Consider the following 27,766-nt stretch of genomic DNA (forward strand, 5'->3'; position numbering starts at 1 on the left):
TTAAAAATATCATTTAGAAGTGAGGAATATGGAAAGCATTGTGTAGCAGAAAACACTCTGGATTTTTTAATGGTATTGTAGACTTTCACTGTCTAATACTGCAGTCACTAATTATATCTGACTAAATTTAAGCTTAAATTAATTAAAATTTAATGAAATTCACAACTTAATTGCCCTGTCTTATGGCCTTATTTCAAATGCTTAGTAGCTATACATGGCTGGTGTCGGCTGTATTGGATTGTGTATGGAAATCTTTTTATCATTGAGTTAAATTCTGATTCCTAGTCCTGTTTTAGACCCATAGCAATTTCACATTTTGAAGTGTTTGGTTTTATTGCAAAATTTCTTCTAGTGAATGTGTAAACGATTTAGAATAAAGATCAAAGGGCAGCAATAATCTTTTGATTCATGGATGTGGACTTCTGATGCTTGGTTTAGAACCAAGGAGTCTGTTGTTTGTAACTAACTGTTCCTTTAAAGCAGGGTAAACAGTTTCTTCAAAAGGCCAGGCAGGGGCAGGGGCTGGGGTTGTGGCTCAGTGGTAGAGCACTTGCCTAGCACGTTTACGGCACTGGGTTCAATCCTTAGCACCACTTAAAAATAAATAAATATTATCCATCTACAACTAAAAAAAAAAAAAAATCCTCTGTACAACTACTGGGGATTCTGCCCTTGCATGGAAGGAACATAAATAAATGGGTTTGGCTGTGTTCCAGTCAGAGGCAACCAAGTTGCCAGTGGGCCATAACATAAGTATTTCCAGTATAATGAAGTTAGCTTCAATTATAATAGTGTAATAAGGATACTATGTTCTTATGTTCCTGTAAGATGCCACCAAGGACCTTGCGTATGCTGAACATATGCTCTTTCACTGAACTGTTTCTGAATCCAGACACCACCAATTTTAAGAGTGTCCTTGAGTGTATTTTTGGGCAGGTTTGCACATCATTAGTGTGTTAGTAAGCTTTTTTTTCAGTGTAACCAAATTACTTAACAAGAACAACTTAAAGGAGGAAAAGTTTATTTTGGCTCGGGTTTCAGAGGTTTAGCCCATGGTTGGTGGGTTTCATCACTCTGGCCCCAGGTGACATTAAAGCATCCTGGCAGAAGGGTATAGAGGTAAAAACCTGCTCATGGTGGCTAGGAAGCAGAGAGAGAGAGGAGGAGGAGGAGGAGGAACCAAGGGTACAAAAATGTAAACCCAAAGGCACACCCTCAGATACATACTTCTTCTGGCTACAACCCATTTGCTATGGTTACCACCTAGTTGATCCTTTTAAATTATTTGTCCATCAGAGGGATAAATGCCTCATCTGATGGACAAATAATAATTAGGTTATAGCTGACATAATCTGATCATTTCACCTGCATTAACACAGGAGCTTTTGGGGGAACACCTCATGTCTAGACTGTAACAAGTAACCAGGGGTTAAAGATTATCCTGCATCTCATCCTGCTCTGTATTTTCTTCATTTCTATATGAAGAAAATTGACAGCATAACTCACCTCATCTGCAACCATAGTAATAAGTTTCCAAGGAGAACAAAAAATGTCTTGGGAGGGTAACTGAACATTTATTGACTACTTTTTACATATGCTGAAATCTAGAAATTCAGTAGTGACAAAATGAGACTTGTATTTTAGAAGAATTTATTAGATTAGAAGTGGTGAGAGAGGGTCAAAGAGGACTTATGTTGGTGCAGTGTGCAGTTGGGGACAGTATTCTTAGGTAGCAGGATTCTCAGTAATCTTTGGGAGACACAATGGGGCCTGTGATAGAGCATTAGAGGTAGAGTAATTGCAGATAACTTTGTGAAGTAGAATCAGAAAGTTTGAGCTTGTTGATGCTGTGACTAAGATTTGGAGATGATGACACCTTTGACTGTGATGGGCATATTTATGGTGTATATTCATCAATATTTGCATATAGAAAGGAATCCAAGTTTTCGTAGGCCTGGGCTAAAATCATTTTGGTTAGGAGTTGTTTAGATAGTAGGGATTGAATCTGGGGCCTGCCTCATGCATGCTAGGAAAGCACTCTGCCACTGAACTGTATCCCTAGCCCTAGTTGTATTTTGAGAATGGCAAGAGGAAGGTTGGGAGCATCTTGTTGGCAAGGAATTCTTTTTAGATATAAGTATTTAATTTTTTTTTTTTTTTTGTAGTTGTAGATGGACAGCATGCCTTTGTTTTATTTTTTTATATGGTGATAAGGATCAAACCCAGTGCCTCACACATGCTAGGCAAGCAGTCTCCCACTGAGCTACAACCTCAGCCCAATATAGTTTTCATGTTTTGTTTTGTTTGGTTTGGTGGTGCTGGGGATTGAAGTGAGGAATTATTGAAAGGGTGTTCTGAAGACATTTTAACCTGGTTGACAGTAAATTTTATTGGGGGGGGGCTATCACTAAGTTTTAAATTTATTTCTTTCCACATTTTTTATTGATGCATTATAATTATATATAAAGATCGTTTTTTTTAAAACATTCACACATGCGCACAATATAACAATATAATTTGTCTAGTATCACTCCCCAACACTTCCTCCTTCCCTTCTTCCCACCCAGACAGTGAATTTTAAACTGTTGCAGCTCTGCTGTTTGCCTATTGAAGTCAAATACATAAGAATGTAAATTGATACAATCTTTCTGAAAATCATTTTGTATAGTCTTAAAAAATATTTATTATTTCAGACCTGTTAATTCTACTTTTAGTAATTTATGCTGATTTTTCTAAAAGATTGTCTATCTATTTTCTGAATTTAACTGAGTAATTCGGGCTGAGTAATTTATGTGGAAAAGAGCATATAGTTCACAGTGTTGAAGACTGGGAAGTTCAAGATAGTAAGGTCCTTCTTGATGGCAGTCCACAGAGCCCCAGAGGCAATGGCAAACATCACATGGTGAAAGGAACTGGGACTTGACTAAAATCTCTTCTCCTTTTCTTATAAAGCCACAATCTCATTGGATTAGGGCTCCACCTTTATGACCTCATTTAACCTTAATTACTTCCCAAGGTTCCTCCCTCCAGATACCATAATTCACTCTTTCTGCCTCACATGAGGATTCCAGTTTTAGCATGAGTTTTGACAAGACTTTCAAACCTGTCGTCATAAAGACAAAAGTATCTAAATACCCAGTATCTGGGCAACCAAGATTTACTAAGCTATTTAGAATTATGGTATATATGAGAACTTTTTCCTAATCTGGGAAAATTCTTTTGATAAGGATGAAGAATTACATGTTCTTCTCAAACTTTGTGCATATGAATCACTTGTGGAATTTGGCGGACTGCAACTCAGTAAGTCTTGGGCAGGGCCTGAGATTCTGCATTCCTTACCATTTCCAAGTGATCTTCTATTGTTTCTATGGGATTTTAAGTAGAAAGATGGTAAATGAAATAAACCAGCCACAGAGAGACATAACTTATCTACAGTAGTCTTACAGGAATAGAGAACAGAATGGTTACCACAGACTGACTTGTGGGTTGGAGAAAATGGGGGAGATTTTGGTCAGAGAATACAGTGTTTCAGTTAGACAGGAGGAGTATTAAGTAGGTGAGGTGACAGATTTGTTAATAAGCTTGATTTAATCATTCTACTTTGTGCATGTATAGCATCACTTTTTAACCCCATAAATATACCCAATTAGATTTCAATATTCCGTTTTTTAAAAAGGAGCTAGATGACTTTGTTTTAACAACCAAACAAATATGCCAAAAGTTTTGCACTAGAAGAGGTAGTTATTTATTAACCTTCTTTCCACGAACAGTTTTACTTTTCTGCATTTTTCAGATTTTCACAAGTGAAAAAGATGTGCCTATTACTTTTTGAATGTTTACTAAGTTTTGCATGCATTAGTTCCATTTTCAATGAAACAGATTGGGGTAGATGGAGGAGTATCCACCTCATGGGGTTTTTGTGAAGATTTTCTTCAGGTTAATGTAAGTTAAATACTTGGTATAGTGCCTGGCATTTATTAAAGCTCCACAAATGGTAGCTTCTATGATCATCATCATTGTTATTTATTATTTTGTTTTAGATGAGATAGTTGGCACAGAGGAAGGAAGTAACTCTACCAGGGTCACTTAGCAAATGGGTGACATAACCTTGATTTCAATACAGATAATGTTTGACTTCAAAGCTCACTATTATACTGTTTCCTGGGGAAAAAAGCCAATAGCAGTGCAGCTACTATATACACTACACATAAGTTTCTAAAACCAGGGCCAGATTTTGTCAAGAACTTCTGAATTTCTTTTTACTGTTTAGTAATTTGGCATATAAAGGTAAAAATGCAAGAATTATTTCGATGTACAGAGAAAAAGATTAAGGCAACCAAGTGATAAAGGCATTTTTCGTATTCATTTAGTAGTGAGTAAATTACAACAAACATTTAAGATATTTTGTATCTAGAAAATAAAAGGAACAATGCAGTGAATCCTCGTGAACCTTGGTTTTCTTTAACATTGTCCTATCCCTATTTCCCTCAAAGAATGTTCCTGAATTATAATTTTTTGATTTCCTTATAGTTTTTTTTCATATAAGTTCAGTCCTTAAGTGATATATTGTTTGGTTTTATATAAACATTTGATATAGTCGGGTTTTTACATTTTACCCATCTGGGTTGATATAAAGTGACATTTCATTGTGAGTGTATATTTAACTTAAAAATTATATTCTCTATTTTTTTTTTAATAAGTAGTTCCCAAAGTGACAAACTTATTTGGAAACTTTTGGAATACACATTATGAATACTGTCATGAAACCCTGTAAAATTTTAAATTTTACATTTGCTTAATATTTTTGTAGTAAGACTCCATATATTTTTCAAAATCAATTTGATTAGCTTTTCTTTTTTTTTTTTTTGGTACCAAGGATTGTACTCATGGGATCCTTACCCACCAAGCATATCCTCAGCCCTTTTTTATATTTTATTAGAGACAGGGTCTTGCTGAGTTGCTGAGGCTGGATTTGAACTCTCAATCCTCTTGCCTCAGTCTCCCAAGTTGCTAGGATTACAGGCGTGTGCCGCTGTGCCCGGCTTGATTAACTTTTTATTAGTTTCAAACTACACTTTTTATATATTCTAAGATATTTTGTGCTCTTTTTGTATGTGTGTGTGTGTGTGTGTGTGTGTGTGTGTGTGTGTGTGTGTGTGTTTGTGTGTGTACTGGGTTGGGAATTGAACTCAAGGCCTTGTGCATGATAGACAAGTGTTATATCACTGAGCTAAGTCCCCAGCCCATTATAAAAAATTTTCACAACAGTATTTTGCTATTTAATGATGGAAGAATCTAAGACATTCATTTGATTTGCTAAAATATTAACTTTAAAAATCAAAGTCATAAAACTAATTGAACATTAATGCTATTTGTTTCCTTTTCTTCCCTTCTAATTGGTGACAATATTTACTTTTACTAGATGTAAAGCATTTGTTGCTGGATATAAAGCATTTTACTAGATACAAAGCATTTTGTTTCATTGCTCTGTGTAGGATTTGTAATAAAGTAAAAATGTACAAAATTTTCTAAGTTGATATTCCTTAAGAAGCTATGAGGTAAATGATAGAACAGTATGCAACATAATAAGGGAATAATTACATAGAAAGACATTCTTAAAAAATAAGATTGGCCTCTGATGAGAATTCTTTCGCCAATTTAAAAAACACCTTTTATGTTTTAGCACCAGTATGCATGAGCGAGTGAACCGAACAGAAAGACAGTTTCGATCACTTCCAGATAATCAACAGAAACTACTTCCTCAGTTTATTCTTCACTTGGACAAGATTCGGAAATGCATTGATCATAATCAAGAAATACTACTGACCATTGTGAATGATTGCATACATATGTTTGAAAATAAAGAATATGGAGAAGATGTATGTGAAAGTTTGTTCTACTTGCTTTTATTTTAGGATTTAACTTCTATATTTTGAGGTCTTTAAGTTATCGTTCTAGATTTCAATTTTATAATCTTGTACATGTCATTTGCTTTACTTAGGGAATATTTTCATGTCTATGTTGAGTCATTAGATTTGGCTTAGAGCAGTATGCCAGAGAACTAGATTTGTTCACTGATTTTTTTTTTTTTTTAATACTAGGCATTTTGATATACTTTTTTTTTTTTTTTTTTTAGTTGTAGTTGTCAATACCTTTATTTATTTTTATGTGGTGCTGAGAATCGAACCCAGGGCCTTACACATGCTCGGTGAGCACTGTACTGCTGAGTCACAGCCCCAGCCCTTGATATACTTCTGACATAGGGTTTTAAATGTTCTGGCATATGAGGTTAGGTACTTTAATTTTTATAAATGACTTTTCTAGCTAACTAAAATTAATTTCCCTTGCTAAACTAATTTTTTTTTCAGTATCTTGTAACTATTGGTATTCATCTTTTATTTTAGAAATTATTTTCACTTAAATCTCAAGGGACTGGCAGTAATAGAAACTGAAGTCCTCTTTTTGTATCCACAGGATAGATACAGTTGGGCCACTCCAGTGTGAGCCTCTCCACGCTGCCCCATCAATGACCTGGAGGGACTTTCTTCCCTCTCTTAGAAGATAGGATGTTTGGTCTCCATAGCAGCTCAGTTCTGGTCTCTCCTGAGTAAAGACTGCTTAATTATATTGTGGTTTTATGATTAATGAACCTTAAGCTATTGAGGGTAGAAGTGAGACCACCAAACTCTTTCATTTAGGATCTCAAGCTGCACTTGAACCCCATTGAGGTGAGAGGCTAGTGATTTATCCATTAAACAACCATATAGCCCCTTAGTAGTATGCCTATTTACCCTATTCAAAATTGATACTCAGTACCTAATTAATTTCTGTTTTTTAAACAGGGGAATGGAAAGATTATGCCAGCATCTACATTTGACATGGATAAATTAAAATCTACATTGAAACAGTTTGTGAGAGACTGGAGTGAAACTGGGAAAGCAGAAAGAGATGCCTGCTACCAGCCAATCATTAAAGAAATTTTAAAAAATTTTCCAAAAGAGAAATGGTAAATAGTACTTTGTTTATGATCAATCTCCTTAAGATGTGTAAACAGTTTCTCTATAAGACATTTCATGGTCTTGATACAATTTTATAGTTACCCTGTGACTTCATGTTTTGCATGTGAGCATTATATTTTTTAACCAGATAATTTGTCTGTGTGAGGTTGCAGATCACATTTTTGAATGCTTTTTAAGAGTTAAAACAAATTAGAATGAATGTTCATTATCAGTGATGTCCATTTTTTTTTATAATATGCTTTATGGCATGTAAAAAGCTGCAAACTTTTAATTCTCATTACTTAGTAATGAAGCAAATGAGGGATCTATGTCTTAAAGTTCTTAACATTGGTGTGCTGTGGAATTGTTGGACTGTTTGAAGCCCATTCTCTACTTTTCAGATAGTATTTGTAAATAAATAAAATGCATAGGATTGCAAACAAACCAGTTATTTTGAGAGAAAGTTATCAAAATATTTAAAAAGCAAATTTGTGATATAATGTGTTTTTTACAACATGTTATATTAAATACAGCCTAGCAGCAGGTGTAATTACTGTATTAAGAAGATGCTGAATGATGTGTACATTATCTTGAGAACTTCAGCAACTGATGTAAAGTGAAAATAAATGATTTCTGTTGATGATAAAGTCACAGGTGCTGCTAAAACTACAATCATTTGTTACCTGCATTCAAAATTGAAAATATCAAAGATAATTATCTTAAGGTATAGCTCCTCCCTTCCCCATCCCCTCCATAGATTCAGTAAATTTTGTATACACACCCCTTGGATTCATTGATCTCAGTTTTGGACCCCTGACTTAGAGGCTCTGTAGTTAGAGAACAACTGGACGGAACTAGTTGAGAGATTGGTTGATGAGAGACTTAAGGATCTTTGTAGAGAAGCTCCTACAGCTTTTAAGTTTGATCTTATCCTTTCATATTCATATTCATATATATATATATAACACACACACACATACACATGTGCCTTTTTTCTCTTTTTAGCTTTTTATTTTGAAATAAATATTACAGCTAAGTTGCATGAATTGTGCTGAGAATTTTCATATACTCTTTACCTAAACCTATCCATTTTTAGCATTTTAGCAGATTGTTTTATGATTTCCATTTCTTCCTTCCCTTCCTCTACTGCCTTGTGTGTCTAAACTCACATATACATCTACATTAAATCATTTGAGAGATTAGTTTGTATACATCATGTTTTTTTTAATTGCTTATTTGAGAGTTTATTCTAAGAACAAGCATGCTTTCTTAGTTATCAAATTAAGGAAATTTAACCATATATACTGTTATGGAATTTAACTGTTTATTCACATTTCATAGGTTACCCTAGAATCTGGTTTAGAATCTAGTCTAGAATATTGTATTACATTACATTTTATATATATTAGTCTTTAATCTGGAACAGTTCTTGGCCTTTTTTGACTTTTAAACATTGACATTTTTGAAGAATACAAGGAAGTTATTTTTAATTGCTTCCTTTTGGAATAACACAAAAGATAGCTTGCTATATGTTTTATTTTGTATTTTGCTTTTGTCAGAGATATCACATTCAGAGACATACAGTGTCTTTCAATCCATCATTGATATGTTTAGTGTTGTTCCCCACCACCCCATTGACATGTTTAATATTGATTACCCTCTAAAGGTATTACTCAGTTATTATTTCTCTTCTCTCAGCTAATAAGCAGTTTCTGGCAAGGCACTTTTAGACCATGCAATTAATATTCTGTGTCCTCTCAAGCTTTCTCCCTCCATAGAATTATCCTCCATTGTTGATTCTTGATGGACTAAACTGTGCTGCGATTTTATAACTGTACTGTAAGGAAGAGCCCTTCCTTCTCCCATGCCTTTCTGTTTAGCTATTTTTTGGTTGCAAGCTACTCTTGGTCCCTATTTTATTCAATGGATTATAATCCATTACTTTTATTTTTTGTTGTTCATATTGCCTCAGGTTTATCCCTCTGAGTTGCTTCCTCTCCTTTTGTCCTGTTCCTTTTTTTTTTTTTTTTTGGATGTGTGAGTGTAAAAATGAGATTTCAGGCCCATCTTGTACTTTTCCTGACTTCATTTATGGAATTGACTATTCTTCCAAGGACCTAGTTCCTTTTAAAATGAAAATGGTATATGGAAACCAAAATCTCAAGCTCAGTCTGTTCATTGTTCCTACGATTTCATTTGCTTCTGGACCTTTCAGAAGACAGAGCTACACATATTTAAACACACACATCCATGCATGCACATGAAATCATGCTGATAACCAGTGCCATTCCCAAACTCGGTGGGGCTTCCCTCTTGTCTCCCTCTGTTTTCTAATTGTTTACCTTTTTCCACAATGAGAATCCTAGCTTCCAACATCAGTACATTCATTCATTTGTTGAAGTATATACAAAGTGTTTTCACGATTCTTGTAATAAGGAATTTAGGATTTGTTAGCAGTTATTTTTCTAGACTAAGGGTAAATAGTAAAAATATTCTTCACAGTTTAATTCAAATTAGCCCTCCTTTCAACTTTCAGCCCAGTTATGTAGTTCATTTGAAATTCAGTACCTAAAGATTTATTTGTTTTTGTTTACTTTTAGGGATGTTGTCTTTCTTTCTTATTAATTCTTTTTAGTTTTCAATTCATAGACAAGCAACTTGACCAAAAAGTGATGCGCAGAAGTGTCATTCCTTTCCTTTTCCTTTTCCTTCCATACTCCATCTCACCACCCCCACATTCCATTTATGTAATCAATGTCTGGCTTCTCCCCTGGCTCCCCCATTCCCACCCCCCACCCCCCAAAATAAGCAGGCTACTTTTGGAAAAAAAAATAATTTTAACCATCTACTTTTAGCAGATATAAAAGGTGTTATATAATTTATTTTGCACTTCACTTTTTTTACTTTGTAGTTGCAGAGTACTCTTTCATTTAGATGTATCATACTTTATTCAAATAATCTGTTACATTTAGCTTTTTGGTAGTTGGCAATATCTTGCAAATATTAATGCTGCAACTAATAATCTTATGCATATAAAGTTCCATATGTGTATGTGTATATACATATATATATATACAAACACACACACACACACATTTTTTTTTCTTTTTTTGGTATCAGAGATTGAACCCAGGGGTGCTTAACCTTTGAGTTACATCCCCCGCCCTATTTATTTATTTATTTATTTATTTATTTATTTATTTATGTATTTGGAGGCAGGATCTCACTAAGTTGCTTAGGGGCTTAGATCCTTGCTAAGTTGCTGAGGCTGACTTTGATCCTCCTCCCTCAGCCTCCTGAATCACTGAGATTATCTGGCCAGAGGTATATTTTTAGTTTAAATTCTTAGAAGTGAGAATTGTTGAACAAAAGATAAATGCATATGTAGCTTGGGTAGTGTTCTGAATATCTATTACCAGAACAAATTACCAGAAACTTCTTAAAGTGGCACACATGTATTTCACAGTTTTGGGGGGTTAGGAGTCTGGATGTGGCTTAATTGGATCTGCAGTGTAGGATCTTACAAGACTACAACAGGTCTGCTGGGGCTGTGAATTCACTTTGAGGCTTGACTGGAAAAATATCTTCTAGGGTCACTCATGTTTTATTTTGTTTATTGTTTTTTGGATTGAGGACCTTAACTCCTGACTGGCTGTCAATGAGAAGCCTATTTTGGCTCCTAGAGACAACCTATAGTCCCCTTGTCTTGTGGTTTTTCCCACAATGGCTATTTACTTCAGCAAGCCATCAAGGAGAATCTCAGATCTAGAAAGCGCTAGGTAATCTATGCAGTGTAGTAGTCCAAGTAGTGATATCTCATTATCTTTGTCATATTCTGTTGTAGGAGCAAATCACAGGTCCCACACACTCTCAATGTGAAAGGAAATGCATAAAGGCGTGGGACAACAGGAGTTGGGTAGTACTAGGAGAGCACTTCAGAGTATCTACCACAATTAGTGCTGAATTTCCTTATAAGAGAGGTACTGTTTTGCCATCCTATCAATAATGTATAAAAGTGCCTTTTTGCTTAGAGCTCTGAGAAACTTTTTTTTTTTTTTAAGAGAGAGAGAGAATTTTAATATTTATTTTTTAGTTTTCGGCGGACACAACATCTTTGTATGTGGTGTTGAGGATCGAACCTGGGCCGCACGCATGCCAGGCGAGCGTGCTGTCGCTTGAGTCACATCCCCAGCCCCAAACACTTTTGATAATCCAATGGGTGTGAAATTGTACTTGACATTGTACTTTTTAATTTGCATTTTTCATGAAAGAAGTTGAATATCTTCATATATTGAGACCATTTTTTTTCTTTTTATTTTGAACATTACATACCCATGCACTGCCTCCTTTTAAAACTGAGGTGAAATACATATAACAAAAGTAACTTTGGGGTAGGGAATACTCAGGATTGAACTCAGGGGCATTGTACCACTGATCTACATGCCTAGCCCTTTTTATTTTTATTGAGACAGAGTCTTCCCAAGTTGCCTAGGCTGACATTGAACTTGTCATCCTCCTGCCTCAACTTCCTGAATAAAAATTAACTGTTTTAAAGTAAATATTCAGCCGGACATGGTATCACACGCCTGTAATCCCAGTGACTCTGGAGGCTGAGGCAGGACTGTCTCTAAATAAAAAATACAAAATAGGGCTGGGGATGTGGCTCAGTGGTCGAGGGCCCCCGAGTTCCATCCCTGGTAGCCATAAATAAATAAGTAAATAAGTGAGTAAGTATTCAGGTCTGGCATGTAGCTCAGTAGTGGAGTGGTACTTGGGTTGAGGCACCATCAAAAATAAAACAATTCATTTAGTACATTCACAGTTCATTTAGTACATTCACAGTATTGTACATGAGCCTCTATATAGTTCCAAAGTATTTTCGTTTAACCAAAATAAAACCCCATACCTATTAAGCAGCTACCCCGCCATTCTCCCCACTGTATACCTGACCCTGACTTTTCAACTGTTTGACTCTGAGATGCTTTGATGTGATTTTCTTTGTATATATCCTGCCTGTGGTTTGCTGTTCTTGGTGTTTAGGTAAATCTATATCATCAATTCGAAAATCTTTGCTATTGTCTCTTCATGTTATTTCTTTATCCTTTTTTTTATTGCTTTCTCTTTTGGAACTACAATTACAATGTGTATATGTATATAAAATTATTATTCCCTCTAGTAGGTTTCACATTGTCTTTTTTTCTCATTATTCCAGCCCCCAACTCTTTTTATATTCTTTTCAAAGCTTTCTCTCATAACATCTTGCTTCTTTGCGTGTCTCTTGCCAGACACTGTATGTAAAAGAACAATGGAACAAAAGAGGTAAATAACATTAACTAGAGAAAAAGGCATTTTCTAACATCCATGAGGCTATTAGTGTGTGGGGGCTTAATGAATATTTTTAACTTTCTGATATACTTGCATGTATCAGCTGCTTCAAACAACCATTTAAGAAAAAGTTGTCCATAAACCTTGCATCTGGAAATATGGTAATGCAACAATATTATTCTTCTCTAGGAAATGAAACAATTTCTGAGGTTTCAATTGCTTTTTACCTTTTATTTTATACACATTTACTTCAGCACTTTCCTGAAGTAGAGTAATAGGAAAACTTTCGCAACATGAAGAAATACTTGGTCTCTCAAGGCATAAAATATAGTTAATTCTTCAGCAGTAAAGGAACTGTGTCCAAAGGAAACTCTTAGCATATGGGTTCTGTCATCTGAAGGGTAGTATAAGGTATTTTGTTGTTTAGTCAGCTTTTAACATGTAATGGCTTCTGATTTACCTTGTTTGAATACTGACTTGTCTGTGTACCCTGTAGATTGTTTTCAGCTGAATAAATATCATGACAATCACTCACTGTATATCTACTTGTGGCCAATAATTTTTTGACATGCTGTGCTATAATTGCTTTCTGAACAGAAAGTAAAATGGTAATGGTCATTCATTGTATACTCATGGTTCATATATCACTCAAAGCTGTCATTTTATTTAATTGTTGTTGACAGTTCTGGCAATACTTGATTTCTGATTTTATATTTTTTTCGAATTTGTTCGTGTTAGTGGTGTGAAATCTAGAAACAGCTCAGTAAGCAAGCACAGTTGGAAGGATAGTTGAATTTATAATTATTCTAACCATTTACCAGACTTTTAAAAAACTTCTTGCTTCTGTACGTTCACATATCTGATGTATAGGATTCAGAAGTAGTATGGTTAATAGTTTACTTCCTTTTAAAAATTTTATGTCCTGCAGAATTTAAAAGAAAGATTTTAGAGATAATGTTTTCTAGAAACTAGTTTTATTCATAGGCTACAAAGCTGGACAAATTTCAAATACTTGAACTACTAGAAATACTTGACAATGTATAATACTCATTTGACAAACTTTTACTTTCATCTTTAGGGCTTAGAGGTTTATGCATTTTCTGCTCAAAATTTTTGTAAAAGGTATAGGATGCCTGAAGTTCCTGTTTCTCTATATAGTGTCTAATACTTTTTATGCTCTTTTTCTGTGTCTGGATTGAATATAATTTGTTATAGATGAGATTGTAGGATCCTCCCCTCCTCCCTTTTTTTTTTGCATGCATTACTTATATACATGGTTTGCAAATATTTTCTCCCATTCTGTAGATTGTCTTCACTTTCTTGATAGTATCCTTTTATGCACACAAGTTTCTAATTTTGATGAAGTCCAGTTTAATCTAATTTTTTGTTGTTATCAGTCTAGGCTTTTCCAATTTCTGCAGGAAAGGCTGTTGGATTATTAATAGGGGTTGTGTTGAATAAGTACATGGCTTTGGGTAGTTCGCATTTTTTGTTAATGAAGTCAGATCTTCCTGTGAACACAGGATGGATGTCTTTCTATTTATTTATCTTTAATTTCTTTCAACAGTGTTTTGTAATTTTTAGTGTTTAAGTCTTTCACCTTGGTTACATTACTCATGATATTTAAATGGCTTAGATGCTACCATAAATGAAATTGGTTTATTAATTTCCTTTTCAGAATTTTCTTTGGTAGTAAATAGAAATATAACTGATTGTTCTATCTTGTACCCGACAACCTTGTTTAATTAATTAATTTTTTGGTACCAGGGATTGAACCCAAGGGTGCTTAACCACTGAGCCATATTACTAGTCCTTTTTATTTTTTATTAAATGCTTAGAACTTTCACTAAGTTGCTGAGGTTGGCTTCGAATCTGAGATCCTCTTGTCTCAGCTTCCCAAACTGCTGGGATTTCAGCTTTGTTGTAGATTCCTTAGGATTTCCATATGTAAAATCATATGTTAAAAGTGATAGTTTACCTTTTCCATATGTAAAATCATGTTAAAAGTGATAGTTTTACCTTTTCCTTCCCAATTTGAATGCCTTTTATTTCCTTGTTTTGTTTCTGTTCTTGGGAAAGCTTTCAGTCTTTCACATTGAATATGATATTAGCAGTGGGGTTTTCATAAATACCTTTTATCATGTTGAGTAATTTTTCCCCTTTCTAGTTTCTGAAGGTTTTTCTCATGAAATGATGATGAATATTGTCAAATGCCCTTTTTTTAAAAAATATTTATTTATTTATTTTTAGTTCTCGGCGGACACAACATCTTTGTTGGTATGTGGTGCTGAGGATCGAACCCAGGCCGCACGCATGCCAGGCGAGCGCGCTACCGCTTGAGCCACATCCCCAGCCCTCAAATGCCTTTTTTTATTCTATTGAGACAACCGCAAACCTATTCATTTTGTTAGTGATATATTACATTAAATGATTTTCTTATGTTAAATTCTAACCTTTCATTCCTGGAGTAAGTCCCATTAGTTATGGTAAATAATTCTTTTAATTCATTGGATTTGATTTGCTAATATTTTGTTTAGGAATTTTACATTTATATTCATAAGATATACTGACCTGTAATTTTCATTTCTTTTTATTTTTCAAGATTTTGAGTTCTGTTTGTTATTTTTTTCCTTATTCTAATTAGTTATACATGACAGTATAATGCATTTTGACATATCTTACATAAGTGGAGTATAACTTCTCATTCTTCTGGTTCTACATTTTGTAGAATTATACTGATTACATAATCATACATGCACATAGAGTAAAAATGTCTGATTCATTCTATTATCCTTTCTACTCCCTTACCCTGTCTCCTCCCATCACTCCCTTCTGTCTAATCCAAAGTACCTGTATTCTTTTCTAGGCTTCCCTCCCCCATTGTGAATTAGCATCCACATATCAGAAAAAACATTCATCCTTTGATTCTTTGTGATTGGTTTATTTTGCTTAGTATGATATTCTCCAGCTTCTTCCATCTACCAGCAAATGCCATAATTTCATCCTTCTTTAAGGCTAAGTTATAGTCCATTGTGTATATATTCCACATTTTCTTCATCCATTCATCTGTTGAAGGACACCTTTTCTTAGTGCTGTCATGTCTTTATCTGACTTTGGTGGCCTCATGGACTTAAGTTAGAGCATGTTTGTCCGCTTCAGTTTGAGATTGAGAAGAGCTGGTGTTGATTCCTCTGTAGATTTGGGCAGAATTCACCTGAGACCATCTGGTCCAGGACTTCTGTTTGTTAGAAGTGATCTTTGTCTTTTTATCTATGGAATATTATGTTGACAACAATCTGTTTTTAATTCTTCTCCTTAGGAAGCCTTCCTTAGTAAGAATGGTTTTGAAAAATCATAGCTTAACTCGCAATAACTAAAAGTAACAAATTTTTAAATGCTAGTCTTATTTAATAAATTCTAATACATGCTAAAATTTTATGGACTTTTATGAGCATTATTGATCAAAATATCTTAAAGTTTCTAATTCATGTTTTCTCTGAATACATATATGCAGTACTCTGCTCAACTAAGTAATAGAAATTAGTTATTTAGCATCTGTGAAAATAAATCCTGAAACCCAGAATACCTTTGTTTCTGAAAGTGGGTTGTAAGGTAAGGATCTTTGCAATAGGTGTGTACCAGAGTTTGAATTTCGAAGACTAAAGGTAGAATGCTTATGTCAACATTATTTCTAGCATTTAAAACTAAATTTCCTTATTCTCACTGACCACTGAATAGTGTGTATGTTATGATATCTAGTCAACCCAATGATGTCAGTGTGTCTAAAATGATTTGTCATTGCTAAAGAGAGTGAACTAGTATATGGTACTGTTTTACTGTGATTTTTGTGCTATTAGTATTGACAGAATGTAAACTGGTGAAAAGAAAGAATTAACTCTAGTTTGTTCTAATGTGTTATTTTAACAGTAAAAGAAGAAAATATATTTTGGATAGACAAAACATTTCAGAGTGCAAAATTTGAAAGGTTTCAAGGGATGTAAGATCTTCTTCCTAGAACTGTGCCCTAACCACTCAGTTCCATTTCAGAAAGTAATTACTGTTACAAAAGTAGAGATGGAATATATAAATTTTAAATGAAGTTCACTGGAGTAAAAAAAATTGCCATTTTTTCCCAAATGGAAAAATTATATATTTCTTCCTGTGTTGTTTGTTTTACTTGTTTAATTTAGATTGATTTCCTTATAGTAGTTGAACTATCAAGAATTTCTGAGAAGAAAGCTAATGAAACACAGTAAAGACTACGTGCATTAATTAAAGTCACAGCTTTGTGATAAAAAGTCAACCTCAGGACTTGAAAGGGGGATATTAATTATAGCCCTTCAGAATCCAGGTTGCTTAGATAAGTCCTGATAAACTTTGGGTCTCAGATAAATTTCCAGGATCCTGTTTGTGCTGCAGATAACAAATGGGAATTAATGTCTTTATTTATTTATTTTGTGATGCTGGGGATTGAACCCAGCATTTGAGGCAAGAACTCTACCGATTGAACTATTCCCAGCCCTGGAATTTGATGTCTTTATATTCAAGCAGAATTTGACTCAAATTTATGTCACCTAAATTTTGACTATCTTCTTTTTGAAATTTCAGTAAAGATCTTTTTTAACTGAACTCTCTGTAAAAGCATACCAACTGAAATATGCTTAGAACTAAGTATATTTGTGACCATTAAAGTATTTTTCTGATGTAAACATGTTTGTTATATTAGTTTGTCTACCTTGTCCATGTTTAAGACTTTGAGTTTATATGCACAAACTACTTTGAAGATGCATTGACTGCTGTGTGGGATCTATTACTCAATAAGCAAATGATGTGTAAAGTGTGCTGACTGCCAAATGTGTTAGTAATTGGTAGCCTCTGTTTTTTTGGGTTTTTTTTAATGGTACTAGGAGTTGAATCCAGGGGTGCTTTATCACTGAGCTACACCCCCAACTTTTTTGTTGTTGTTTTGAGACAAGGTATTGCTAAGTTGCTGAGGCTCATCTCAAACTTGCCTTCCTCGGCCTTCTGAGTCATTGGGGATTATAGGCACACACTACTGCACCAGGCTCTTGTTTGTTTCTTGGGGGGACTTTGCTATAAAAAATTCTGCTCATTGAAATGAGCAAGTAATATATATTTTCTTAATTAAAAGTATGAGTTCAGTATTTAAAACTCCTCAAATATGAACATATGTACAATATAACTCATCATTTAATAGAGCATATGTGTTAAAAATTATAATTTTTCAAAGTGTCTATTCTAAATGTAAGATTTAGTGCTATAAAGCATATAGTTGCTAAGGAAAGACAGATGATTATGTTTTGGGCCTGTCTGAAAGGAGAAATCACATCATGTAGAACCATATTTTCTTATGAGTCCTGAAAGCCACTTTTTTTTTTTGTATCTGGAATTGAACTCGGGGCACTTGACCACTGAGCCATGTCCCCAGCCCTATTTTGTATTTTATTTAGAGACAGAGTCTTACTGAGTTTTTGAGGCTGGCTTTGAACTTGTGATCCTCCTGCCTTAGCCTCTTGCTGGAATTACAGGCATGTGCTACCATGCCTGGCTAGATGGTATTTTTTAATATCTTAATTTTATTGGCTCTATTTTAGAAGAATTTGGAGTGATATTTTGTTTGGGGGGAAAATCTGTGATGTCTTGGCATTTCCTTGTACTTCAAGAAATACAAGTATGTACTGTTGAGTAGTTGAATTTTTTTCCCCTCTTACATAGTTGAGCATTAGGAAAAAATATTCTAACTTTAAAAGAAGCATTTCTTTCCGCTTAGATTAAGATAAATAAATTATAAGTCAAGAAAAAAGTCTGTTAGCTAAAGGAACCCATTATAAAAGAGAAAATAGAAGAAGTGTAGATTGTCAAATAATATATTAGTAGTTTAAAGGCTGAAAATAGATTACTCCCTTCTCCTGAAAGCATTTATATGAAGATAGCTATGTTTTTTTAAATAAAAATTATTTCAAGTAAAAATTTCAAGTGTTCATAAATTGAGAATAATAACCCAGTAGAAACCATTCAAGATTAATCACCCAGTATAAAAAAGGTGATGTAAATAGACAGTTCATAGAAATAAATATAAGATGCTCAATCTTACAAGAAAATGCAAATGTAAAAACTACATTAAGATAGTATTTTTCACTTACTACATTGCAAAGATTTAAAAGTTAGAAAACTATGAATAAAGATGTGGGGAAATTACGTTTGTTTATTTATTTTTATGTAGTACTGAGGATCGAACCCAGGGCCTTGCACATGCTAGGTGAGAGCTCTATCGCTGAGCCAGAACCCCAGCCCCAACGTGGGGAAATTATGCTGGTGGAAAAAATAATTGGAAATCTTTGTGGAGGACACTTTGGCAATACTTCTTGAAATGCAAATGCTTATCTTTTGATTCTAGCAGTTCACTTTCAGGGAAGCTATTCTACAGATATGCTTCTCTATGTGTAATTATTCATGCCAAAGTTATTAGTTTTAACATAATAGCAAAATATTAGAAATAATCTAAATGTCTTTAATTGAGATTTTGATAAATTTTAGTACCATCACTGTGAAGTGAATTTAGAAAGATTTGTGTACTGCTAGAGAAAGAGATTCAAGATGCATTCTATCTTTCAAGCTTTTTCTTGACATGCCAGTTAGTATATATTTTAGACTCTGCAGGCAGTATGGTCTCTGGAGATTATTAACTGGTGTGTGACTGAAGTGCTGACAGCATAAAGTGATTTCAAAGTTTGTCCCGGATATTTGGGAACCATAGTTGATTGAGGTGATCATTTATGCTGATTAAGCTAATAATTTTAAATGAGTTTTTGTGGTTTGTAGGCATGCTAAAGGGTAAGATTCATAAGTATTTTCTGAGATCAGCAAAAACTTGTCTGGCTCAAATAAGTTCTTTGGGAATTGGGAGTGGAAGAAAAGGTCAGTTGGCAGTATTTTTGAAAGCAATAGATACTACTAATTTTAACCCATTTTTAATGATGCATAATAATGTCTATTAAACCTTGACATGTTACCATATTTACTTCAAATTTATTTTTATTTTTCAAAGAAACCTTACAGGTAAAGTTGAAACTGCCCTGCACACCCATTCAGAGCATTCCCTGTCTTTTGAGATAACTACTAACATGTATTTGCTTTGTTATTTGAACCTTGAGTTACTATGCTAACTTAATGTTTATATGCTCCCAAAGAACACATCTTCGGGCCTGGATTGGGAATGTAGCTCAGTGGTAGAGCTCTTACGAAACATACCTGAGGTCCTGTGTTCCCCAGCACTGCCAAAAGGAAAAGAAAAAAACACCTTGTAGGTTTCAGGTACAGTGTTTTATGCCAATAGGCCCAGGTATTTGGGAGACCAAGGTAGAAGATCACTTGAGTCCAAGAGTTTGAGGGTTGAGTAACATAGTGAGATCCTATCTCAAAACAAAAGCCTACAAAAACCCGTTTCTGTATGTTTTCAAGTTTTATCTAATATTTTGTAGTACCATTTCACAATTGGTTTTTACACAGTGTGTTTGTGTTGTTTTTATTGTTGTTCTGTTGTCTGGGATTGAGCCCAGGGTCTTGATCAGCCATATGCTCTATCACTGACTATGTATCACTGACCATGTATGGCCAGACCCTGCTCAGTGTAATGTTTTTATGATATATCTGATGAGTACTGTTTTCAGTAGAAACAGTGCAATCCACAAATGCAAGACAGATATGTAGTTATCATTTTCTAGTAGCCACATGAAAAGGTAAAATAGAAATATTCACAATATGCTTTAATAACCCAGTATATCCAAAGCATTATTAACCTGTCATCAAAAAGATTGCTGATACATTTTTCATTTCTTTTCTCTATCAAGTCTTTGAAATTTTTTTTTAATTTTTAATTTTTTTAAGGCACTAGAGATTGAACCTGGGGTGCTTTACCACTGAGCTATGCTCGAAGCCCTTTCTAATTTTTTTTTTTTTTTTGAGACAAATTCTGGCTAAGTTGCTGAGGCTGGCCTTGAGCTTGCTGTCCATCTGCTTCAGCCCCCTGAATCATTGGGATCATAAGCATGTGCCACTGTGCCTGGCAAAATCCATTTATTTTCAATTTACAACATATCAGTTTATCCATTTTAATAGCACATGTGGTTAGTGCCTTTTACTGTATTGGTAGCTGTGATTGGTAGAACCACTTTTGGTACTTCAAACTTATATGTATTCCTACCACTAGGGGCCAGCCAAGTGTCACCATGTTGATAAAAGAATATGATATAGTGTTGGGGACTTTTCTAATTTACCTAAAAGCAAAGAACATTGTGTATATAATAAAGTAAACCTCTATCAAGAACAACATTTAGTGGGGCCTGGTAGCTCATACTTGTAATTTGCAGCTATTTGGAAGGCTGAGTTAGGATGATAGCAAGTTCATGGCCAGCCTATACAATTTAGCAAGGTGCCATCTCAGAAGAAAAAAAATTTAAAAGGCTGGGAGTGAAGCTACTTTAATAAAGCACCCATGGATTCAGTCACCAGAACCCCTGCTGCCCCCAACAACAACAACAAAAAATTGTTAGTAAAATAGTTGGAGCCCAAATATAGCAAATAGTTCATGGCTTCTTTAGACATGATTGTCTGTGTGCCCTTACATGTTCCTTTTCTTATCCATTCTGGTCTTGAATAATTCCTGAAACTTACTCCACTTACACCCTATATATTTGAGAATTCACATCTGTAGTAAATATACTGCTTTACCATAGTTATATCTTATTAACTTGGTGGACGTGTTTCCTTTTTGCTAATAATCTCACACAGGCTACATTTAATTACTGAGCTATATACTATAATATTCCTATTCTCTGTATTGTTATTTTTGATACAGGGAATCGAACCTAGGGTGTTTTACCATTAAGCTACATCCCTAGTCCTTTTAATTTTATATTTTGAGACAGAGCCTTGCTAGATTGTTGAGGCTGCCATCGTATTTGAGATCCTCCTGCCTTGACCTCCTGAGTTGCTGGGATTACAGGTGTGCACTACCACACCAGGCACTCTTCCTGGTTTTTTAAAGTTGTTTCAGGTTGGTTTAAAATCATCTCATCATTAAAGTCTATAATTAAATTTGTTTATCTCTTATGCTCCACAGAAATACCTTTATAGAAATACCCTAGATGCCTTAATGATTTATAACCATTCAAGTATTTAGTTTTATATATATTATAATTAGAGTAACTTTCCAATATGGTGTTAATGTCCATTATGTAAAGAACCACTGGAAGAATTCTAGCTATTGAACAGGTTTAGGGGGAAATTCTCTTCATCTTCACCCATTCTTTGCTAGTTTTTGATCTCTTTTTTTCCCTTCTATAGATGGTTTGTTTTAATGTTTCTTCTCATATGTGCCCACTGAAGTTCTTTTGTCATAAAATATGTAGCTTTGTAATAGTCTCTGCTAATTCTTAAGGTAGAACCTTGATATGTTTTTTGTTCAGTGGCTCGATGATAGTCTTTTAGCAGAGTCATATGAATATATTTTCTCCCACAAGGTAGAGGTAGAGAGTTCTTTGGTTCTGTTTAGGGAAAATTTGAAAATAGTAGTCATAAAGTTTCCATAAATTATTAAAATACAACTTTTCCTTAAAGTTAATTTCTAATATTTTTACTTACTCATCAGCTATGCAGAAATTGATTACCAGTGATTTTTTAAAAATAAAGACTGAATTTATTTCCAAATCCTATAATTTCCTGTTGCCCTGCTATATTACCTTGATATATATTTTTTTAAACTCTTGAGAATTACATTCAGGTAGAAATGCAAATTTTGATTGAGCAGTGGAAACTGAAAAAAGGGGGTAATTCTGGAGAGCGAGGTTGTTGGTCTGTCTGGTAGAGAGAAGAAAGTGAGATTCAGGCCCAGGTAGACTGTTTTTGTGCAGATTCTTATACAAGGAAGAGCACTGGTCTTAGAACTAGGAGTTTTCAAGTATAGTATTAAAAATATGCATATTCTCATTAAATGACTGATATAGGTAGACCTGAACAAAGTGAAAGGATAGGTCCATCCTCTTCATTAAAATTATAGTATAGATAAACACACAAGCACACAGTGTATAATCTAGAACAAGAAGAAAGTGTTCCATTTTATTTTATCTTAGTGAATACTGTTAACTACTTGGAGTTCGTTCACCTAGATAACTCCTAAACATACCTTACTATTATAATAGGTCTATTTGTCACCCATTTTTAACAAACTTCCTTTTATTGTTTTTCTATATAATTAAGTGAAACAAGCAGACTTTATTAAGGTGTTCATACAGACACATGTCCATGTTTAGTTATGTAGGACTGAATCACCTTAGGCAAATTACCAGGATACTATGTCTGCAAAAGTCCCGAAGAGCTGTATATTCATTTAAATTTTTTAAAATTTAGTTTATTTATTTCTAATTTTAGATGGACATAATAACTCTATTTTTATGTGCTGCTGAGGCTCAAACCAGTGCCTCACACACACATTCTAGGCAAGTAAGACTTTACCACTGAGCTACAACTCCAAGCCCCTACTTGTTCATTTTAAAGTAGGATATGCTAAAATTCTCATATGGACTACTAATAAAATGTTGTTGTTCTGATTGAGCATGCCAGACTTTAAGTCCATGTGGTTGAATGATGGAATTGTAAATAGGAGTAGGTTTGGGAACTTCATTTGATTTGTTACCCAAATTTATGTATACAATTGTGAAATTCCTTTTTTTTAAAAAAAGAAAATTATTCTGAATGTTGTTTTTTCTTTTTTTTTTTTGAGATTCCTTTTTGACACGATGCCAGCTGATTGTATATATTTTTCTTTAGTTTCTTATAGAAATACATTTTGCTTTTCTCAGGATTATGTTGATTTGCCAGAATTCCTAAGAAAAGACCTAGTTTTGCTAAGGCTTTTGGCAGTTTCAAAGTGGGAGGATTAGAACTTACAACAAAGAAAATGTATGATAGCAGTGTGGTGCTAGCAAATAGAGATAAGTTCAGTTGTGAACCTGTGTTTTGGTGTTATATATATTTGCTGCCATATATGCTCAATTACAAGGCAGTTTCCCATTTTCCCCATGAAAGTTTTTCCATCTGAAATCTATATGGTGTTAGAGATATACCTGACCCATATTTAATCTGTTTGATTTTACAAATCATTGTGTTACATATAGAATTCAGCATAAAGTTGTTTTGTTTTATTATCTCTTGATGGAATAATTTTGTTTAAATTCATCATAGGAATAAGTTAATTTTCAGGTAACAGCTTTTAGAAATATGAGTACCTTTATAGATCTTCAGTTATAAAGTGACTCCTTTTTTTCTGAAAGATAAATTTTAGGGAATAAAACTCTTGTCTGATATCTGAACACCTTTGATAAGTCCTTAAGCTTTTTTTTTTTTTTAAATTCACAAGTATCTCTCAATTTTAAGAAATCAGATTATTCTTTTTTATTCTTTCAATTTTAAGAAACAAGCTTATTCTTATTGAACAATTGAGTAAGTTTTTAGTTGTTAATATGGATTTTGTCTTTCTTTTTAAGTTTTTTTTCCTTTGAGGGGTTGGACATAATTGCCTTATTTCATTTCAGGGATCCTTCTAAAGTAAATATTCTGGTACCTGGTGCTGGACTAGGAAGACTGGCCTGGGAAATAGCTATGCTAGGTTATGCTTGTCAAGGAAATGAATGGAGTTTTTTTATGCTCTTTTCTTCCAACTTTGTTCTGAACAGGTATTTAATTTATTTTTTGCTGGAAATAGTAATTTCTCAGAATCAGATTGACTTACCTTTTTTTTTTTTTTAAGAAAAATACATTGTATTTATAATGTAGATCATCAGTGTTTGTGTTAAATTCAAAATGCTTATACAGATTACCACTTTATTGCCTAATTAACAGAATGTTGACACAAGATGAGTAAGTTACTTTTTAAAAAGTGGGTCTTCCATGAAACTGAAATGATTTCTGTACAGAATCTTTGAAGTCCTACAACAAAGGAAGGAGTATTTTCTCATCATTTCTTAAACTTCTTCAACCTTTTGTTTCCTTTAGTGGAATAAGAATTTAGTGAAGCAATTGTGATTATGTTTTCCTTGAGTTATTATAAAATGGCCAGGCACACTTACATGACTGAGTTGGAAAAATCCCTGAGAACTTCTCTGGCCTCTGTTAGAAGGTAGTAGAAAAGAGTTGTTATTTCTAAAGTCAGAAGGTATGTGTTAGAGGAAAACAAATAGCTGCCTTATTTAAATAATATTGTCTCTGGCAGTATGAGTTTTAGGGGGTTGGTGATAAAGGGAAAATTTTGAAGAGGGTTGTATAAAATAATAAAAATTAATAGCAGACTATTTTAGTTGAAGCCAATACTGTTTCTTAAAAATTAGTTGGACTGATTTTACTTGGTTTTGAAGTTTAAAAATATATTTTTATAAGTTTGAATGAATAGCATATTTATATCTCTGAATTTAATTTTTTTTCTGTCTTTTAATTCATGATTGGTTGCTCATCTATATGTATATTATCCTATATGAGTTGGGGGGGTAGTGTTGGCACAAATGAATTATAAATGCAAATTTACATTCAAACATCATAATTTAAAGTAGATTTATTTTTGGTAAAATGTTAACACTAAATTTTATGTTCGTATTTTACAGATGTTCTGAAATTAATAAATATAAACTTTATCCCTGGATCCATCAGTTTAGCAATAACCGGAGATCAGCTGATCAGATACGACCCATCTTTTTCCCAGATGTTGACCCCCACAGTCTTCCTCCTGGTTCTAACTTTTCTATGACAGCAGGAGATTTTCAGGAGATTTATTCAGAATGCAGTAAGTTCAAAGCAAGTATTTTAAAGGTCTTATGCTTTATTGAAACTTAATGAGCCAATGTTTTGGTCATTCATTGGATGGTAGAATACAAAGTATACTTCAGTGATAATTTGGACTATTTTCCAGGTCATGCACAAGGCAATGATACTAAATATAAAGAAACATCTGTAACCGAGAAATTCAGAATTTATTGAGTCTGTTAATATAAGACCACATGTAAACAGTTCAGATGTGTATTGAATGTAGTGAAGATGAAAGTAAGCTAGTGTGAGAAGCTTATGTAGGCTCTTTGTAGAGAGGCCGACACTTGAATAAGGAGAAATAGCACTTCAGGCAGGCAGAAATACAAAGGTAAGAGTGAATGAGGTCATCGGGGACAATGACATAGCTAGATTGGCAGGAAAAGAGATTTAGTGAGACATATGGCTGGAAAAGTAGGTTGTTCCAGAATATGGAAGACCTTTATAATCAGGTTGAAGACATTTGAATTAGGCATTAGAGAAAGAGAGATAGTAATGGGGAAAGAGAAGAGAGGGATTAAGACTAAAAGGAAGAAGAAAAGCAAAATGCCGAGCAGTTAGTGAGATTCTTCTTTCAACAAATATTTGTTGAGCACTTACCTCAGGTATATTATAGGCATTCAGAAGAGAACAGTGAGCAAAACAAAGTTCCTGTCCACAGGAGATTCATACACTAGAAGGGAGAGATAAATAAGAACAAATAAATATTGTGAGGAAGAAAAATGGGAAGGCCTAAGAGTAGAAAATAAAAATGTTCAGATGTGACCTCAAATGAGTGAATAAGCAATGCATGCAGATTTGGAGGAAAATGTTGCAGAGGGAGTAGGAGAGGGTTGGGGGTAGAGAGAGTCACTAAGTACTGAGCACAGTGTGGGGTTTGAGGGCAGAGGGTTAGTGAGGTAGACTTGTAAGCCATTGCAAGGACTTTGAGTTGTACTGTGAGAGAGACAGGAAGCCATTGGTGGGAAGGCTTTTAGAACAAGGGACAACATAGAAATTTTTAATCTATTTATTCATTTTTAGCAATGTAGAAATTTTTGGGTTTTTTTTCCCCGAACTCTGAGATTGAGCCTGTGTGCTCTGACATTAGGAAGGGAGAACTGGAAGATGTGAACTGTTATAAAAATGTTTAGCAGCAAGATCTCAAAAAAGGGACTCAAATAATGGAAAGCCTCATTTAAGCAAATAAGTCACTTTCTTTTTCTGGGTGGTTAAACACAGAAATTTATTGTCACACAGTTATGGAAACCAAGAAGTCCAAGTTAAAGGTGCAGGCTTATTTGATTCTTTTGTGAGGGCTTTCTTCCTAGCCTGTAGATAGTTTTTTTTCTCCCTGTGTCCTTACATTATCAGGGAGAGGGAGTGGGGGGGGGCAACAGTGTGTGCACAAGTGAGCTGATATTCCTTCTTATAAGGGCACCCATCTGGTCATCGGGACCCTGTTTTCTTGACTGAATCCAAATCCAATTATCCCCCCAAAGTCCCATCTCTAAATACCATCATGTTGAACATTTAAATATAAATTTTGGAGGGACACAATATAATTGAATTCTTTCTCCTGGCTTCTCAGAATTCATGTCCTCTTGTTTGGGACACACATTCATTCCATCCCAACAGTCCCCAAAGTCTTCACATGTTCCACCATTAATACTAAAGATTATCTAAATCAGACATGGGTGAGACTTGAGGGTCTTACCTGAAGCAGAATTCCTCTTTAGCTGTGAACATGTGCAGCGAGTTCTGTGCTTCCAAAATATATGGAATAGGCCTCGGTATAAGATACTTATTTCTATTAAAAAGAAAAAGATGCATAGGATGTGCCTTTGGTACAAAGAATAGACATTGCCATCCCAAATGGAGAAATAGGAATGGAAGAAAGAATGATAAGTTCCTAAGAGTTCCTTTTTCTGGACCAATGTTTAAGATAACAGTGCAGGTGATCCTTGCTGGGATTGGGTACGTTCATTACACCAGCATTGGTAAAATACAACCATGTCATTCTGGTCCCTATCATTGTGCTAGGCCACAGCCTTCAAGAGGTAAATAGTATTCTTTGCTGGGTGTCCACTTGCCCTTGGCCCCTCATTTCCTTGGTGATTTGGTAGTGGTTAGATTATTTGATGTCATTCATTTTTTTCAAATGACAATAATTTGCCTGTAGTCTCTGTAAAGCCTACTAGAATTGGTGATTAGCATAGGTTCATATTAGATTCTAAAATTCAAATGACTATTATATTGTCTTAATATATTGTAAATGAAGGCTGGAGGCTGGGGTATAGTTCAGTGGTATAGTATTTGCCTAACATGTGCAAGGCCCTCAGAAGAAGGAGGGGGAGAGTAAATAGATGATAAAACTTACAGATATTATTTGGTAATGATTTTAGTGATGTATGTTATTATGAATGAATTCCAAATTGATCACTTTTTCAGATTGATAAACATCTATGAACTATAGAGTATCCCCTATAAATGATTATTTGGTTATCTTGATTATAGTAGTGATCAAAAGAATTCAGCTTCTGACTAGGTGGGAGTACACACTTATAATCCCAGTTTCTCAAGAGGCTGAG

General features: G+C 34.3%; 1 protein-coding gene and 1 long non-coding RNA gene across 8 annotated transcripts in view; one reads left to right on the forward strand and one right to left on the reverse strand.

Moving 5' to 3' along the window:
• Positions 1-27,766, forward strand: part of Carnmt1 (carnosine N-methyltransferase 1) — a 47,550-nt gene that overhangs the window by 2,703 nt on the left and 17,081 nt on the right. For all 7 annotated transcript variants that reach the window (XM_040285661.2, XM_040285660.2, XM_040285659.2 and 4 more), the window contains exons 2-5: positions 5,684-5,879; positions 6,843-7,006; positions 23,936-24,076; positions 24,998-25,176. In XM_040285661.2, the coding sequence (XP_040141595.2) occupies positions 5,684-5,879; positions 6,843-7,006; positions 23,936-24,076; positions 24,998-25,176 (680 nt within the window). The remainder of the gene's footprint in view (positions 1-5,683; positions 5,880-6,842; positions 7,007-23,935; positions 24,077-24,997; positions 25,177-27,766) is intronic.
• LOC120889788 (uncharacterized) lies at positions 13,481-26,878 on the reverse strand. The gene is made up of 2 exons (XR_005733899.2): positions 25,797-26,878; positions 13,481-21,889 (listed from the first exon to the last, which is right to left on the reverse strand). It is a non-coding gene; the product is annotated as an uncharacterized LOC120889788 (long non-coding RNA).

Source organism: Ictidomys tridecemlineatus, chromosome 4, assembly GCF_052094955.1.
Source record: "Ictidomys tridecemlineatus isolate mIctTri1 chromosome 4, mIctTri1.hap1, whole genome shotgun sequence".
NCBI classification, from domain to species: Eukaryota; Metazoa; Chordata; class Mammalia; order Rodentia; family Sciuridae; genus Ictidomys; species Ictidomys tridecemlineatus.